At 40.5% G+C, this 16,437-nt stretch overlaps 1 protein-coding gene across 3 annotated transcripts; it reads left to right on the plus strand.

Annotated features, from left to right (window-relative positions):
* Positions 1–15,035, plus strand: LOC124122130 (U4/U6 small nuclear ribonucleoprotein Prp31-like). Of its 3 annotated transcripts, none has more exons than XM_048392708.1 (13): positions 1–182; positions 778–1,047; positions 3,374–3,454; positions 3,881–3,978; positions 5,895–6,004; positions 6,552–6,603; positions 7,631–7,748; positions 8,230–8,387; positions 9,601–9,818; positions 10,395–10,467; positions 11,085–11,213; positions 12,639–12,740; positions 13,694–13,877. In XM_048392708.1, the coding sequence occupies exons 2-13, from the start codon at positions 822–824 to the stop codon at positions 13,814–13,816; spliced, it is 1,488 nt and encodes a 495-aa protein (XP_048248665.1). In that variant the 5' UTR covers positions 1–182; positions 778–821; the 3' UTR covers positions 13,817–13,877. The 3 variants fall into 3 exon arrangements, with proteins under 3 accessions (XP_048248665.1, XP_048248664.1, XP_046341202.1); XM_048392707.1 differs by having other exon boundaries at positions 778–1,050; positions 13,694–13,875; XM_046485246.2 differs by lacking the exon at positions 13,694–13,877 and adding an exon at positions 13,914–15,035 and having other exon boundaries at positions 12–182; positions 778–1,050.
* The last annotated feature ends 1,402 nt before the right edge of the window (positions 15,036–16,437 follow it).

The following is a 16,437-nucleotide window of genomic DNA, read 5'->3' on the forward strand; positions in this document are numbered from 1 at the left end:
CACACTGGTGGCAGCGGTGTTACCGAGAGTGTAACGAAGGTGTCACGCGCTGGGAAGGAGCTTGCTTGAAGGGAAGTAACTCTAAATGAAAAACGTACACCGGAAGTTTACCTGTTTACGTTTCTCTGTCGTCCACATGTGTTGTAAAACGTTGATTCTGCACAGTGTTTAGTCCCAGAAAGGTAGTATTTCGAACAATTATTATTGACTTGTAACATATTCATTCAATCAACAATGTTCGCATCATTCAGAAAAGTGAGTTTGTAATAGGCAACACCTAGAAAGTAGTGAGTTTGTAATAGGCAACACCTAGAAAGTAGATCTTTACTACTAGGCTTGTATTCTACATAGCCTAGACATGAACTACTGAGTGACAACTAACTAACTGTAAAAAATAACCAAACATCTGATAAACTACAGAAGACACTTGATTGCTTGCACGTGGGATGCCTGCATAATAAACTTCGATTAGAAATTATAAATGTTGGAAAGGCCTGAGATAATTTGAAATATTTCATGATAGTGCATGTTGGTTGTGCTGTTGGTATTTCCTACAATTGAAAGAAAATGATAAATCTCATCTTTTCATCTCTTTTGTCAATAAACAAAATGATAATTGTGACATGTTTTGTGTTGTGATAATTATGTTGGTGGCTTGTGTAAAGTGTGATCAGGTGCACACTGTGTACATGCATGCGTGTGATACGGACACGTCCTGTCCTGCTAAACGTGAACACTGATACCTACTAATTGAATAACTCATATTTCCTATTCCAGAATTTGCAACATCTGAGCTTGGAATTGAGTAAAAGTTAGCAACTATGTCTCTTGCTGACGAGCTGCTGGCGGACTTGGAGGAGGGCACAGAGGATGTGGGGCAGGATGATGGCGAGAATGTTGCTGAAGTTGCAGATGTTGAGGATGTTGTCATGGAACCTGAGATCCAGGCAACACGTGTCACAAGTGTGGCAAAGTTACGTGACAGTCAAGAACTGGCTGAAATAATGAACAATATCAAGAAATATTCCTCACAGTCGAAGATGGAAGGTGGTGAGATATTACAATTTTTCTGTTTGAGAAAAATCACCCAAACATAATTTTGTATAAATATGGTCATGATTGTAGCTGTATGTACTTGTGATGTACTTAAACTATCTTTTGACATGGTTGCCTTGAGGAACTAAACTTAAAGAATGATCTGATAATCTTTGTTTTAAAAAAATAAATCCAATTCATTATTAGTATTATTTCTTGTATGGTGACATGTTCATAATGTGAGAAGGCAAAGTAAGGTGTCTAAATTTGATAAGATCATGTACACTGAATATACTGAAACTAACAACTGTATACTCACTAAAAGTGGGACGATACACCAATGCATTGATGGATCGAAACAACTATCGATCACAATCGCACACTAAGTAAAAAGTATCGTTTCTTACCTTAAATGTATTTTTTAATAAATGTTACACCAAGCACTATTAATTACTAGTGAGAATGAGTAGTGAAAATGTAAATATTTTCATCCATTGCGCCGTTCTTGACACTGTCAACTGTAAATCATTAGTGTGCTAGGTATATGGCCATCCTGTCTATGAAAAAGATGGCTTATGCGTCACAGATAAGAACACATGCAAGCATCGTGATGCGTATCGGATCGAGCAGTTGGTGTATTGTCCAAGCCCTAATACTCACATTTCTGTTTCTTGGGCAATGGTGAACTTCTATGTATTCGTGAATAAATGACACCTTTTATGGATAGCAACTTCTTTTATTCTTTGTCACAATGTTTCAGAGCTACTCTTTGGTCCTTCACCTGATGAAGGAGCAAGAAGTAGGTCTGAAACATCGTGACAAAGAATAAAAGAAGTTGCTGTCCATAAAAAGTGTCATTTATTCATGTTCTCCCAACTTGTAAATGCTTATCAAAGACTTCTATGTATCATGATGTACTCGTCAGCGATAAAAAGCAACATTAAAGTCTTAGGTGTTAACAGAGCAGATTGGTTTACTAGTAGCCTCCTTTGCTCTAAGACTACTGACCAAAGCCATGTGACGGTACTATGGTACATGTTGAGATGGTACTATGGTACATGTTATGACAGCAGTATGGTACATGTTGAGATGGTAGTATGGTACATAAGTTGTGACAGTACTATGGTACATGTTGAGACGGTAGTATGGTACATAAGTTGTGACAGTACTATGGTACATGTTGAGACGGTAGTATGGTATATGTTGTGACGTAATATGGTACACGTTGTCACGGTACTATGGTACATGTTGAGACGGCAGTATGGTACATGTTGTGATGGTACTATGGTACATGTTGTGACAGTACTATGGTACATGTTGTGATGGTACTATGGTACATGTTGTGATGGTACTATGGTACATGTTGTGACGGTACTATGGTACATGATGTGCAGTACCATGGTACATGTTGAGATGGTACCATGGTACATGTTGTGACGGTACTATGGTACATGTTGTGATGGTACTATGGTACATGTTGTGACGGTAGTATGGTACATGATGTGAAAGTACCATGGTACATGTGACGTACTATGGTACATGTTGAGACGGCAGTATGGTACATGTTGTGACATACTATGGTACATGATGAGACGGTAGTATGGTACATGTTGTGATGGTACTATGGTACATGTTGAGACGGTAGTATTGTACATGTTGTGATGGTACTATGGTACATGTTGTGACGGTAGTATGGTACATGTTGTGATGGTACTATGGTACATGTTGAAACGGTAGTATGGTACATGTTGTGATGGTACTATGGTACATGTTGAGACAGTAGTATGGTACATGTTGTGATGGTACTATGGTACATGTTGTGACGGTAGTATGGTACATGTTGTGATGGTACTATAGTACATGTTGTGATGGTACTATGGTACATGTTGTGATGGTACTATGGTACATGTTGAGACGGTAGTATTGTACATGATGAGACGGTACTATGGTACATGTTGTGATGGTACTATGGTACATGTTGAGACGGAAGTATGGTACATGATGAGACGGTACTATGGTACATGTTGTGACAGTACTATGGTACATGATGAGACGGCAGTATGGTACATGATGTGACAGTACTATGGTACATGATGAGACGGTACTATGGTACATGTTGTGACAGTACTATGGTACATGATGAGACGGCAGTATGGTACATGTTGTGACAGTACTATGGTACATGATGAGACGGTACTATGGTACATGTTGTGACAGTACTATGGTACATGATGAGACGGCAGTATGGTACATGATGAGACGGCAGTATGGTACATGTTGTGACATACTATGGTACATGATGTGACAGTACTATGGTACATGTTGATTGTTTCTGTAGCTGGCCCTGTTGAAGCAAACCCTGAGTACCGACTGATTGTCGACGCAAATAACATGACAGTGGAAATCGACAATGAAATAAGTAAGTAATCATAATTAACTTGTCATTCCAGTAACGCTCTGAAAATTTTTTTTTTCCCTTATCTCATTAACATTTTTGGTTTCTTGGGGATAGCTGGAACAAATATCACTATTGATTCAATCTAATTGCTAAAAGGGTTTCACATAAATTGCAAAACAAGTTTGATACCCCGAGAAATCGGTCAGTATTAAAGAGGTCAAGGCCACTATATGACATTTGCTTAAACATGTTAAATGCTATGAGGGTGGTTTCTAATGATTATTATGAAATAACAGTGATGGAGTTGTGACAGAAATAGATTTCTTTTCTGAAGAGCTGCTGCAGTAAAAGTAGCTTCAACACTTGAGCAATTGCATAGCAATCAAGAGTTTCTGGTTTCAGAGTACTATTCTCTGACAAGTGGATCATGACTTATTTATCTTTCAGATGTTATTCACAAGTTTGTGCGAGATCTCTACTCCAAACGATTTCCTGAATTAGAATCCCTCGTCCAGACCCCCATGGAGTATATCTCCACTGTCAAGGTAAGGTTTTCGCTTATCTGGGTTGACAATGAAGGGATTCATTGCAAACATTCATTGTCATGATTCTGTCTTTGCGAATCTAAATTCCTGACCGCCTCTGTGCTTTTGTGGATAGAGTGTCTATACGGAGAGTGGAAGGTCGGTGGTTAGATCCCCGACCACATCATACCAATAGATGTTAAATGATGGTACTTGTTACCTGGCCTGGATAAAACAAGGACTGGTCAGCTTGGAGTCAGTACAGTGTGTTTTTTTGTTTGTTTGTTGTTTAACACTGCACTCAGCAATAATCCAGCTTTATGACAGTGGTCGGTAATAATCGAGTCTGGACCAGATAATCCAGTGATTGACATCATGAGCATCGATCAACTCAATTGGGATACGATAACATGCATCAACCAAGTCAGTGAACCTGACCATCCGATCCCGTTAGTCGCCTCTTACGACAAACATAGTCGCCTTTTACAGCAAGCATGGGTTGCTGAAGACCTATTCTACCCCGGATATTCACGGGTCCAGTGTACTGTGTATATCCATGTTAAGACTGCATGGTATCTCCGTGGGCTGTGTGTAGAGTTGTCTGTATTACGAGGCAAGCAAGAGATTCCTTGGGCTCCTTTTGGAATTGTATCCTCCCTGGTGTGGTTATTCTTACTCTTCGTCCAATCCTGACTTCCGCTGCCGCGTAGATGTTCGTCTCCATTGGTCGCTTGTGTGGATCCTTGTTCTCCGAGCCTCTCTAGATCATTATCTCCGCTTCTGGTTCGGGTTCCTCCCCCCTCGTCTGTGCCGATCCCTCCAGTGAAACCCCCTCCTTCCACACAGCCATTCCCTACTTCATGGGACCATCGAGACCTGGCTAACTGATCAGTGAAAATATCTGCAGTTGGTCCTATAAGTTGGAAGACCAGTCATCTCATTTCTGGCCGCCTCCTTGAGATCTCATCATCCTCCTCCGTGATTTGACTTCAGCAGAGTATGAACTACTTGCTGACAAGGATTTTAAGTTGATCACCTTCAAGACCATTTTCCTCCTGGTCCTTGCAACGAAATCGACATCCGGTTCATAAACAACATGGATTTCAACGTGCAGATTTCGGTCGACTGCAGGATTTGCAAATGATATGTACCATCAACTGGGCATCGACAGATATTTTCCAGATCTTTTCATATTTTTAATGAAGGTGCTCACATGATTTGATGCACTTCGCGAGGTATGACCTGTTTTATTACAATATAGATCTTGAATTTCTCTGTGATCATCTTGACTGGCTGCCACCATTTTGTTTGAAGCAAATGCAAGTGATATGAGAGGTGGAATCTGGTTGGTCAATAGTGGGGCATAGAAGGGACATAACTCGTAATAGCCACTGTTGGCACAACTATTGAGCCCAGAAATTTCAGTCTAGTTCGGCAAGGGTGGAGACTGGACTTACACTGTCAGTTAACTCCCTTGCTTCGGGAAAATGCATTATATAAGGGTGCTTCTGGAAGTCAGATACTGTCATCACTTCCCACTATCCCCGTGACATCTGTCATCCAGGGTCTTCACCAGTCGCCCTTGGTCCTGTCATCTTAGCTGTCTACTGCACACCAGAGCAGACAGTTGATGAGTGTACCTACTGATACTACGTATTGTGAAAATAGAACTTATCCTGGAACTTTAGCTTCTGTGTTCATTGAGTTTTATGAGGTGGTCTCCCGGACGGAGGACCCTATCGGTAGTGTGGGTTAAATCCTGTGTGGGTTCCCAGACTGAGTACCCTATCGGTAGTCTTGGTCCTGTATGGGACTCAACCCCAAAAATATGAAAATCTGTACTTTACTGAAAAAGTGTTATCCAAAATACAACATTTGTCACATGTTGTTTAATGTTCATTAATGTGATGACCTTACATTTGTTTGATAACATTCAGGAACTCGGCAACAATATTCTGGAGATGTCGAAGAACAATGAAGTCTTGCAGGAGATTCTCACGTCTGCCACCATCATGGTGGTCAGTGTCACAGCCTCCACCACACAAGGGTAACTAGAACGCACTCAATGATCAAACTCAACATTTTATCACATCTGTAATTATTGTCTAGAAAACATATCAAAACTATCTTTTTTAGGAATTAAACTTTGACCTAACTACCCACAGATATACCATGAGTGATTGAGTTTTGTTTTGTGCAGTCAGCAATAATCAGCTTATCTCAAAGATGCCCAATTCATACGTGTTAACAAACATGAATTCAGACTGTGTGAAACAGAAGTGTGCCTATGTTTTGGCCTATCATCATAATCATAATCATCATAATCATCATCATAATCATCATCATCATTGTCATCGTCATCATCATCATCATTGGATATTTGCCATAAATAGTGAAATAATAATTAATGAGTACGCAGTTGCATATATTACATGTTTTCCTTTTATCTGTTATATTAACTTAGTCTTTGGGAGTAGTCAAGCTTTGAGAAAGGAACCATTTGAGAGTATTTGTTTGCAGTTGCTGCCCCAAAGTAAAGTTGTAATTTCCAGGTGATTTCTAATACTCATGTCATTGACCTGTCATTGTTCCAGGTCTGTTCTCTCCACTGAAGAGTTTGCCACTGTGATGGAGGCTTGTGACATGGTAAGATACAGGGGTTATTCAGCGGTAGAAGTTTATTGTAGCTGTATGTTTATAAAACTGATACTGACTAAATCATGGAGTACACTGGGATCTGTTTGGAGTAAATATTGGTATCTGGCATCTCTTAGTCAGTAATGCACGACAACATTTATTTTATAACGGAAAAATAAACATTATGTCAGAAAAGAGCCAAAGGATAAAGTGGTATCCATTGGGGTCATTTATGGATAAATATGCAAATATGAAAGGTCATATATATATATATATATATCATATGAAGGTACTACTTCAGTGTTTACGAAAAAAGCATGGCATTGTTCTTGTCTATCGTCAATCGCATTGTTCTTGTCTATCATCAATCGCATTGTTCTTGTCTATCGTCAATCAAGTCTCTTTTGACTATCAGGGTTCTAAACAAATTACAGGGATAATTGTTATCATTATCAAAAATTGAGTCTAAGATAGCAAAAATCAGTATCTAACAAGGGTGAAGCTGAGGCATTTTGCATCTGTAGGCAACTTAAGAAATTTAAATTGTGAAGCTAGCAGGATTTGGGCCAGTTTCTATATCTGTGCTTGTAGACATCTGTGGCTTGGGGCTGTTTACAGAATTTGTGTCTGTTGGATTTGGCCAAAATATTTTACCTTGTTTCATTTTGTTGCTGTATGGGACATGTGACTGCATATCGTGAAGTTATGACAGGCGGACTTCAAACACTACGGACTACGTGATGTCTCAAACTAGAGCAGTTTCCCTTTGACAATGGGTCATTATTGATTAAAGTGGTTGGAAGGATGGATGGCTGTAATGTTTGTTCCTAATGCAGGATATCTACCATCCCAGAACACACTTGTGTGATAACCTCCATGTACAAGGCATATCAAATCTGCCAGCACAACATTTTTTAAAGAAATTTACCTGAACATTTAGGTTTGCTGCCCACTAAATGTGAGCAATGTGCTGTGATTTGACTTGACTTGGACAGACATTCACTGGTTATTTACTCCCACATACCTATGTCTGCAGGCTATTGATCTTCATAAGTGCAAGGTCAACATCTTTGAGTACGTGGAGTCCAGGATGTCCTTCATCTCCCCGAATCTGTCCATCATTGTCGGGGCCTCGGTAGCAGCCAAACTCATGGGTGAGTCTCACAGATTAACTTAACAAGGAATATCAGCTTGACTGTCTTGAGCGGACTGAATCACTCTGAGCAGTTTGACTTTGATTGAGGCAAGGTCTCTGTCATTGGGCCGATTGTGTGTCTTCACATGCAGATAGCAGTGATTGTTGCTTGTGATTTTAGTCACTGATTTGCCAGCCAAGACTTGATTATTTGAGGGCGGTTGGACACAGCTGGAATATTTCTGCCAGTGTTGTTTGATGACATTGGCTCTCACTCTGGGTGCTGAGTGATGGTAACTGAAACTTTATTTGATTTGTTTATGCTAAAACTAGAACTAATATATTTCCCCATATATTATAGTACATATATACAGGTGCATGCTTTTTACACAGTGAAAGCCTGTTTATTCACAATGTACCTGATGGTAACACACTGTACTAGATATCTGTAACTCTCAGTAGTGATATTTCTATATGCCTGTTATGCTGTTGATGGTCAGGTGTGGCCGGTGGTCTGACCAACCTGTCCAAGATGCCGTCTTGTAACATCCTGGTGCTCGGATCCCAGAAGAAGACTCTGTCTGGCTTCTCCACCACGGCCATCCTGCCTCACACAGGCTTCATCTACTACAGCGAGATTGTACAGAAAACACCTCCGGTAATATAATTATATTGATACAGAATGTGAAATATTGACGATGCATATTGTTTTCCTAGGTTCACAGTTCCAATTTTGCATTATACATACGACTGATAGTCTAGTCAGTCACATGAAAAAAATGTTGTTTTCCTTTAAATTGTTTTGAGTAGTATAGATATATTTTGTATGCATTACGATGGACTTTGTCCCTATATGAGAACCAGATCGCAAGGATCCAATGTTTGTTGAGCTGATAAAAAAGAATCAGATGGTCAGGGTTCATTGTGTGTCATCTTGCAGTGATGGTGTGGCCCCTTGCTCATGCTCTCTGTCACTGGTCCGAACTATTTCAACGTGTTCAAGGCCTTCAATTTAATGAGTTGGGAGACCTGTTCCAAACTGTAGATTGATCATTGACACTACAGCAGTCTGTGTAGGATAGTCCAGAGATCCAGATAAACTGTGTATGTGCATTAAATATGCAAAATAAATCATCATTACCTGATTCAATTTGAGTTGCTTGTGTACAAGTACGCCTGAAGAACTGAGGAAGCCCAACAGTATGTTTAACATCACTGTGAGTTATTACCCAGTGTAGCCATTTCAACTTGCGTACCTGTATTTCTTTACAGATCTTTAGTTACTGGTCCAGTCACGGCATCACATATACATGAACACTACTGTAGTGAATAATGCCTTGAAAGGGTCTATGGCCTGCTTGTTGATGAGACATGTATATCTTTGTTATGAACTCATGTGACGTGTTACTTGGGGCAGCACACTAACAGATACAAATTAGAAGTCACCTGAAACAGCATTTCAAAGCAGAATTATTGAAAAAAAGAGATGTATTGAAATGTATTGAATACCCAAAGAAAACTATCAATATCCAATCTGAATTAGATCCGTGAATTCCGGGGTGGAATAGGTCTTCAGCAACCTATGCTTGTCGTAAGAGGCGACTAACGGGATCGGGTGGTCAGGCTCACTGACTTGGTTGATGCATGTCATCGTGTCCCAATTGCGTGGATCAATGCTCATGATGTCAGTCAATGGATTGTCTGGTCCAGTCTCGATTATTTACAGACCACCTTCATATAGCTGGAATATTGCTGAGTGCCTTGGTTAAACAACAAACAAACAAACAATCTGAATTATACATGTGAGTAAATACACAGTGCATGAAGAGTTATCTGGAGCCCTGATTTCCTATGTCCTGTCTGCTTGTCAGGATCTGCGCAGGAAGGCTGCGAGACTGGTGTCCTCTAAGTGTACTCTGGCAGCACGAGTTGACAGCTTCCATGAGAGTCTGGATGGCAATGTGGGGGACACTCTGCTGGCTGAGATTGAGCAGAAGTTGGACAAGATGACTGAGCCTCCCCCGGTCAAGTTTGTGAAGCCACTCCCAGCTCCTATTGATCCCGGGCGCAAGAAGAGAGGAGGCAGGAGGTGGGTGGTGGTGTTTTGTGGAGTAGCTAGGTATATGAGCAGTGGGTTATAGTTTCTCAATGGGACCAGTCAGACAGTCTAACTTGTCGAAACTCGTCTTGTCCTGTATGTAGGTCTTAACCCACAAAATGATCTTAGCCTTAACTCATGTACCTGATTGTAAGACACTACCTGATGGTAACACACTGTACCTGTTGGTAACACACTGTACCTGATGGTAACACATTGCACCTGATGGTAACACACTGTACCTGCTGATAACAATGTACCTTATGGCTGCACTTTGTTTGTTGTTTAACGCTGCACTCAGCAATATTCCAGCTATAAGACGGCGGTCTGTAATTAATCGAGTCTTGACCAGACAATCCAGTGATTGACATCACGAGCTTCGATCTACGCAATTGGGATACAATGACATGCATCGACCAAGTCAGCAAGTCTGACCACCTGATCCTGTTAGTCGTTCCTTACGACAAGCATAGTCGCCTTATACAACAAGAATGGGTTGCTGGGTTGTGTTTCAACACTGTACCTATGTTTCAATTCTGTACCTTATGTTTCCACGTTGTGTTGCAGAGCACGGAAGATGAAGGAGAGGCTGGGGCTGACTGAGATGAGGAAACAGACCAACCGAATGAACTTCGGGGAGGTGAGTAGAAAGTCAGCTGGACCACACACTCTGTAGAGCAGGACAGGCACCATATCATAGCGGTCATTGATTCATCAATGCTATGCTTCTACCACAATTATCACACTAGTATATATAATGAGAACATTAAGATGGTATGAAAATAAACTGTGAAGTATAATGTCCAGTTTTCTAGCTTCTTATTCATAATGACATTTATTTGCTTGTTTTGATTGGATCTCTGTTTATTTCATTTGATCATGTCATTGTCGGAGTATCTCTCATCAAATACAGGCATGTAGTGTTTAGTTATTTATTGAGATTTAATAGCCTCTGATTGACCAATCAGAATCGAGTAAATTCATGGTAGAATGTTTGAGTATCTCTTCCCATCAAATACAGGCACCTAGTGTTTAGTTATCATATTGTAATTTGTATTTATGGTATCACTATACCTAACTATAATGTCATATTTCAACAATGCTTCCTTAAAGCAGTATTGTTAGTGATTGTATTTTTCAAATTGAAATGTTCGAATACCCTTATTTATTTCGCTTCCATACATGCATAGTGAGCTGGTATGAGTGTCATGGTGTAATTGTTTTTTTGTATTGATCAACGCACCAACTTGTTGTCAGATTGAAGAAGATGCATACCAAGACGACCTGGGTTTCTCACTTGGATCCCTGGGCAAATCAGCATCTGGGAAGATCCGAGGGCCACCGGTTGATGCCAAGACTAAAGCCAGGATATCCAAGACACTGCAGGTTGGTACATATCTGACACTGCCCCGTTGTGTGTGACTGAACGTCCCCTTGTTTGTGGAAGAGCAGACAGAAAGCCTGATGGTCACATTGTGTGACGTGGCTGGTTGTGTGTCATCATGCCAAATGTCATGGGGCATTGCTCATGCTATCAACCACTGGGTTCGCTGGCCAAGGCTTATTATTATGAGGCTGCTTTGATAAAGAAGGACTATGTTTGTCTGTATCTTGAAACAACAATAACTCACTCACTCATCACATATACATTTTCAACATATGCAAAGTTCAAATGCTGAAAAGAGGTAACATATTTTTTATGACACAAAAATGAGAAATGCAAAGTCATGTTGCTAATTCACCTTATCTTTGCGAAGATAAGTGAGTATTGTATTTTGTAGTTAGTAATCCCCTGGTGGTGTCATTCTAAAAGGTGGTACTTGATATCCTGCCTTGTGCTCAGCATTAGGGTTTAAAACAAGGACTGGTTGGCTCGGAGTCAGTGTACTATGTCTGAGAGGGATATTCATTTCAAACTTTGGCAAGATACCTCAGTGGACCAGCACCATAAAACCATCCTAAATCTGAACAAGTACTAGAGCCATACTCACGTGTACATGCAGGTCGCTATGTCAGTGATATAACCTTGAATACATCACCACCTCATAGGTATTAATCATGCTCAGAAGGGTTGTGTCTTACTAAATAAATCTCTTACAAAGGAAAAAACCGTAATGGACCAAAGTTTAAATCAAATGAACTGGCAGATAGTTGGGCCTGACATGGACATGATGGAGGAGGCCCATGCATACCGTATACCCTGGGGAGGAACCTCCAGGAAAGCAAATGTACGCTGTTGGTGATGTTTCACCAGGAACAGAGCCATTAGTAGTGGTTACCTACACACAGGTGGTTGCTGTGATCCGTCTACTGTTCGTCTAGTGCGTGAATGCTGGGCAGGTGTTTGTGGGCTAGGTGCACAATGCAGTGTTAGGAGAGTCCTGGTGGCACTTCCAGGGTAGTGAGTGAGTGAGTTAGGTTTTACTCCGCTTTCATCAATATTCCACCAATATCATGGCTTAGACTAGCTGGGAACACCAGAAATCGGCTCCAGGTTATAATGTGTCCCATGCATGTAGACAAGTAAACGAAGGATTGGATGGTTATAATGTGAGACCTAGTGGATATTTTGTATTATAATTTTCATGCCCTGAAGATATGCTTAGCTTACTTAGTCCCTGCTCTCAACAACTGGTAGCCTCGTCTGGCAGTTTCAAGCCGCAGTGATTATATATAGTACTGACTTAGGTACAAAACATCATCTACTTTACTGTCATGCAAGTGTCTATTATCATGTCAAAAGATATTGAAAGTATTCAAACAGGAGAAATGTCGGTTGAGTTTATGTTTATATGAGGTATTGTGTTTCAGCAAAAGTTGAGCAAGCAGTCCAACACCGTGTGGGGAGGGAGCACGACCGTGAAGAAGCAGGTGGCAGGGACAGCCTCCAGTGTGGCCTTCACACCGCTACAGGTGAGTGTGGGGATTGTGTGGGGCAGGGGTTCACACCGCTACAGGTGAGAGGGAGGGGGAGGGGTTCACACCGCTACAGGTGAGTGTGGGGATTTTATGGGGCAGGGGTTCATACCGCTACAGGTGTGTGTGGGGCAGGGGTTCACATTGCTACAGGTGAGTGTGGGAATTGTGTGGGGCAGGGGTTCACACCGCTACAGGTGAGTGTGGGGCAGGGGTTCACACCGCTACAGGTGAGTGTGGGGATTGTGTAGGGCAGGGGTTCACACTGCTACAGGTGAGTGTGGGGATTGTGTATGATGACTGTATTAATGTATAGGATAAAACAGTTCGGCCCTCAGGGTTTACCCTCCCTTGCTTTTTTTTACATTTTCAACCCAAACCTCAGAGGCATGTTTTAGCCATCTTATGAACTGCCCAAATACAAGAAATACCAGACAAATAAGAAAACATAGACATACCTCATATTGAAACAATACAGTGTGTCTTGGTATAAAAGGAATTCGATCAAAGCGTGTGAGAGAAAATACACGTGCAGCATGGACCAGACGGAGTCATGACATGTAAAATTGAACAACTTCACATCACTTGCCCCAATAGCTCAGTGGGAAAACGGTGGGTTACAAAACTTAACACAATATGTGAGGTTGCCGGCTCAATTTACGTCATGGAATTACCATGTAAAAAAATGTGACTTTTACCTAATCTTCAAACTCAGTTGTGTTCATATCAGGAGCAAGTTTATGAAATTTTAACTGTAAAACCTAGGTATTACAGTTAAAATGTTAAAAACCTCAAAGCAGGTTTATAAACTACCCATTTCAAAACCTAGGTTTTGAAGATGAACTGGTTACTAGGTTTACCCGAGGTGATAGGTTTATAAGTATTGTTTGTCTACAGTGCTTGGAGATCGTTAACCCACAAGCGGGATTTAATGTATTGTTTGTCTGCAGGGTTTGGAGATCGTTAACCCACAAGCGGGATTTAATGTATTGTTTGTCTGCAGGGTTTGGAGATCGTTAACCCACAAGCGGGATTTAATGTATTGTTTGTCTGCAGGGTTTGGAGATCGTTAACCCACAAGCGGGATTTAATGTATTGTTTGTCTGCAGGGTTTGGAGATCGTTAACCCACAAGCGGGATTTAATGTATTGCTGTATTGTTTATCTGCAGGGTTTGGAGATCGTTAACCCACAAGCAGCAGAGAAGAAGGTCCAGGAGGCCAACCAGAAATATTTCTCCACGACCGGATCATTCTTCAAAGTAAAAAGTGATGGGACATGATTCTGCCACAAATGTTCAACAGTGTACAAACCAGGGCACCATTCCACTAGGCATCTACTGACTGTTGTACTTCCTATGTTTTCCCACAGCATTAAATGCTAGATTGTAGAATGGGCCCTCACTAGGAAGTGAACCTCAGCATGACACTGACTGGAGCAAGGTCATATGTGAATGAAAACTGAAAAGGATAATGTAAGGAGACTATAATAAGTTGTAGCAGGATCACTCAGGGTACATGGGGTTTTATGCGTCCTGTGTTAGGTTATATATAGGTAAAACCCCATGTACCCTGATTGATCCTGCTTCAACGAATATATCTTACCGACATGTTTTAATGTGAAATTGTAAAAGATTTAACACAATTTCAAAATTGATGGAAAACAGCTGTTCGATTGAGCTGAGGTAAACTTGTGCTATGTCATGTGCCTTCCATGGACTCGGAAAAAGTGTGCAGCTTTTTGCTTTAAGGCGGGGTATTAGGGATTTATTCTGTCTCTCATAAATCCATGTGAGCCTGTATGACAAATTTATTCCCCTCCAAAGTGTGTTAAACAGTATTTTATCAAGATCACATAGACCAATCAGATCTCATCATTCTGACATGGAGGTATGATAATTATATTTATTTGAGGATTAAGTTTGAAATGGAAGTTTCCAGTTTGTACTTCATTATGTTAACTTACATCAATCTAAACCTGGAGCAGATTTAGAAACTTTGTAGAGTTGCCATGGTTACTGTTAGAAGGATGCAACGATGGACATGATCAGGAAATATGAAGGCAGTAATACCTTACAATTCAAACTACCTTTTGCTGATAAGTTTACCATGTAAATGTCCAGACTGATGACACCATGGTCATGGTCGCTCGTCTAGGAACGCTGGATATATGCTGGTGTTTCACAGGGCATCAATACAAGGAGGTTTTCTTGTACTTGTTATGGAGCATGCAGGCAAACATGCATGTGTGATTTGTGTCACAGGTAACAGGAATAAACATAGATTTCTCAAAATTGTTTGTTTATTTTTCTTTAAGTTTTGATTCAAAGGCCATAATGAATTGTTCTCATTTCTGGAGCAGTGGGGTAGCCTTTTTGTTAAAGTGCTTGATTGTCTCTCCGAAGTCCTGGGTTCAATTCTCTCATACAATGTATGAGTACAGATGAGTATGCTGCAGATGACCAATTCTGCCCCAGATCTTCATAGCAGATAGCTGTAGATCGATGTCATTTCACATAGGCCATGCGGCTGTTGTCTATTTGTAATAGTTCTGTTAAGAGTTTGTAAGGACATGGGGGTTTATGGGTAATTGTATAGAAAATTGTCTGTGACAATTCATTTTTGGTATATGTGTTTTACACATTACAGTTTGTTAAACATATTTTGTTCAACTTAACTTGAAAGGGATTGGTAAACAGGCCTAACTGGCTTATGTAAATACTGCTCCCTGTTACAATTACATTGGTGTAGACATCAAAACTTTAAGGTCAAGAAACAATTCAATTTATCTAGTCAGGTTACCATCACTGAAGTCATGCGTATAAGCTAAACATATATGTAAACTCATGTCAAAACCTATCACTATTTTCTTTAAACTCATGGACAGACATAAAAGTAAGTTGTGGTTGACATCTCTTGTTAAATCCTGTTACCATACAATGCTGTTTTCAGATCAAAACCCTTTGTGTAATAGTACATAGTGCTTCTAATGTTACTATAAATAGGACAAGTAAGGGGAAGTGAAGTGGAATAAAAAGACACTGACATTACCATGATTACAGTTGTGCTGTTGTGTGAATTCATTGTGGAACTAGTGAATGAATAATGCAATCGAACGAGTGTTATTCTCTTCTAAATTTGTCTGTGTTGATATAACATTCTAAATATATTTTTAGTCTATGGCCTTATGGGAAACTGAATAGAAAGTACATGCATTTCTATTTCTTGTAAACCATTGAATTTGAGGATACTACAAGACGATGCGTACACATTAGACATTCGTATTTTACGAAAATTTCTAACCCGTACCTAAACATCTCATCAGATTCATACCAGTTTTCGAGCATTCGTACAGTACACTGCATAGATTGGGATTGGTTTGCTGTTGTCCACCCAAACTGATGGCATGGTGGTGTGGGATGAACTGGTGTCCCATCATGTTGAACATCAGAAGGTTCCCAGATGACGCGGACGGAAGTGAAGTGTCATGATGGTCTTCCCACTCTGGAATGACATGGGACATCCTAAGTAATCCATTAAATAGATTTTGATGGCATCCGTGGTTCCATGACGCAACCCCATGTAGCATAGATGTTGGGGCGTTTGATCACGATGCTGTCTTCCACCATCTGATGGACACAGGAATTTACATGAGCAAAGGAGCCATGGCGTCCCCAAGGATTTGATCCTCCACCA

This window comes from Haliotis rufescens, unplaced genomic scaffold (assembly GCF_023055435.1).
Source record: "Haliotis rufescens isolate VD_foot unplaced genomic scaffold, xgHalRufe1.0.p SCAF_11, whole genome shotgun sequence".
Classification (NCBI taxonomy): domain Eukaryota; kingdom Metazoa; phylum Mollusca; class Gastropoda; order Lepetellida; family Haliotidae; genus Haliotis; species Haliotis rufescens.

Coding starts and splice junctions, on each gene's coding strand:
- LOC124122130 (XM_048392707.1), top strand. CDS start 822: ATGTCTCTTGCTGACGAGCTGCTGGCGGACTTGGAGGAGGGCACAGAG. Junction 8,388..9,600: donor TTGTACAGAAAACACCTCCG/GTAATATAATTA, acceptor TCTGCTTGTCAG/GATCTGCGCAGGAAGGCTGC. Junction 10,468..11,084: donor ACCGAATGAACTTCGGGGAG/GTGAGTAGAAAG, acceptor ACTTGTTGTCAG/ATTGAAGAAGATGCATACCA.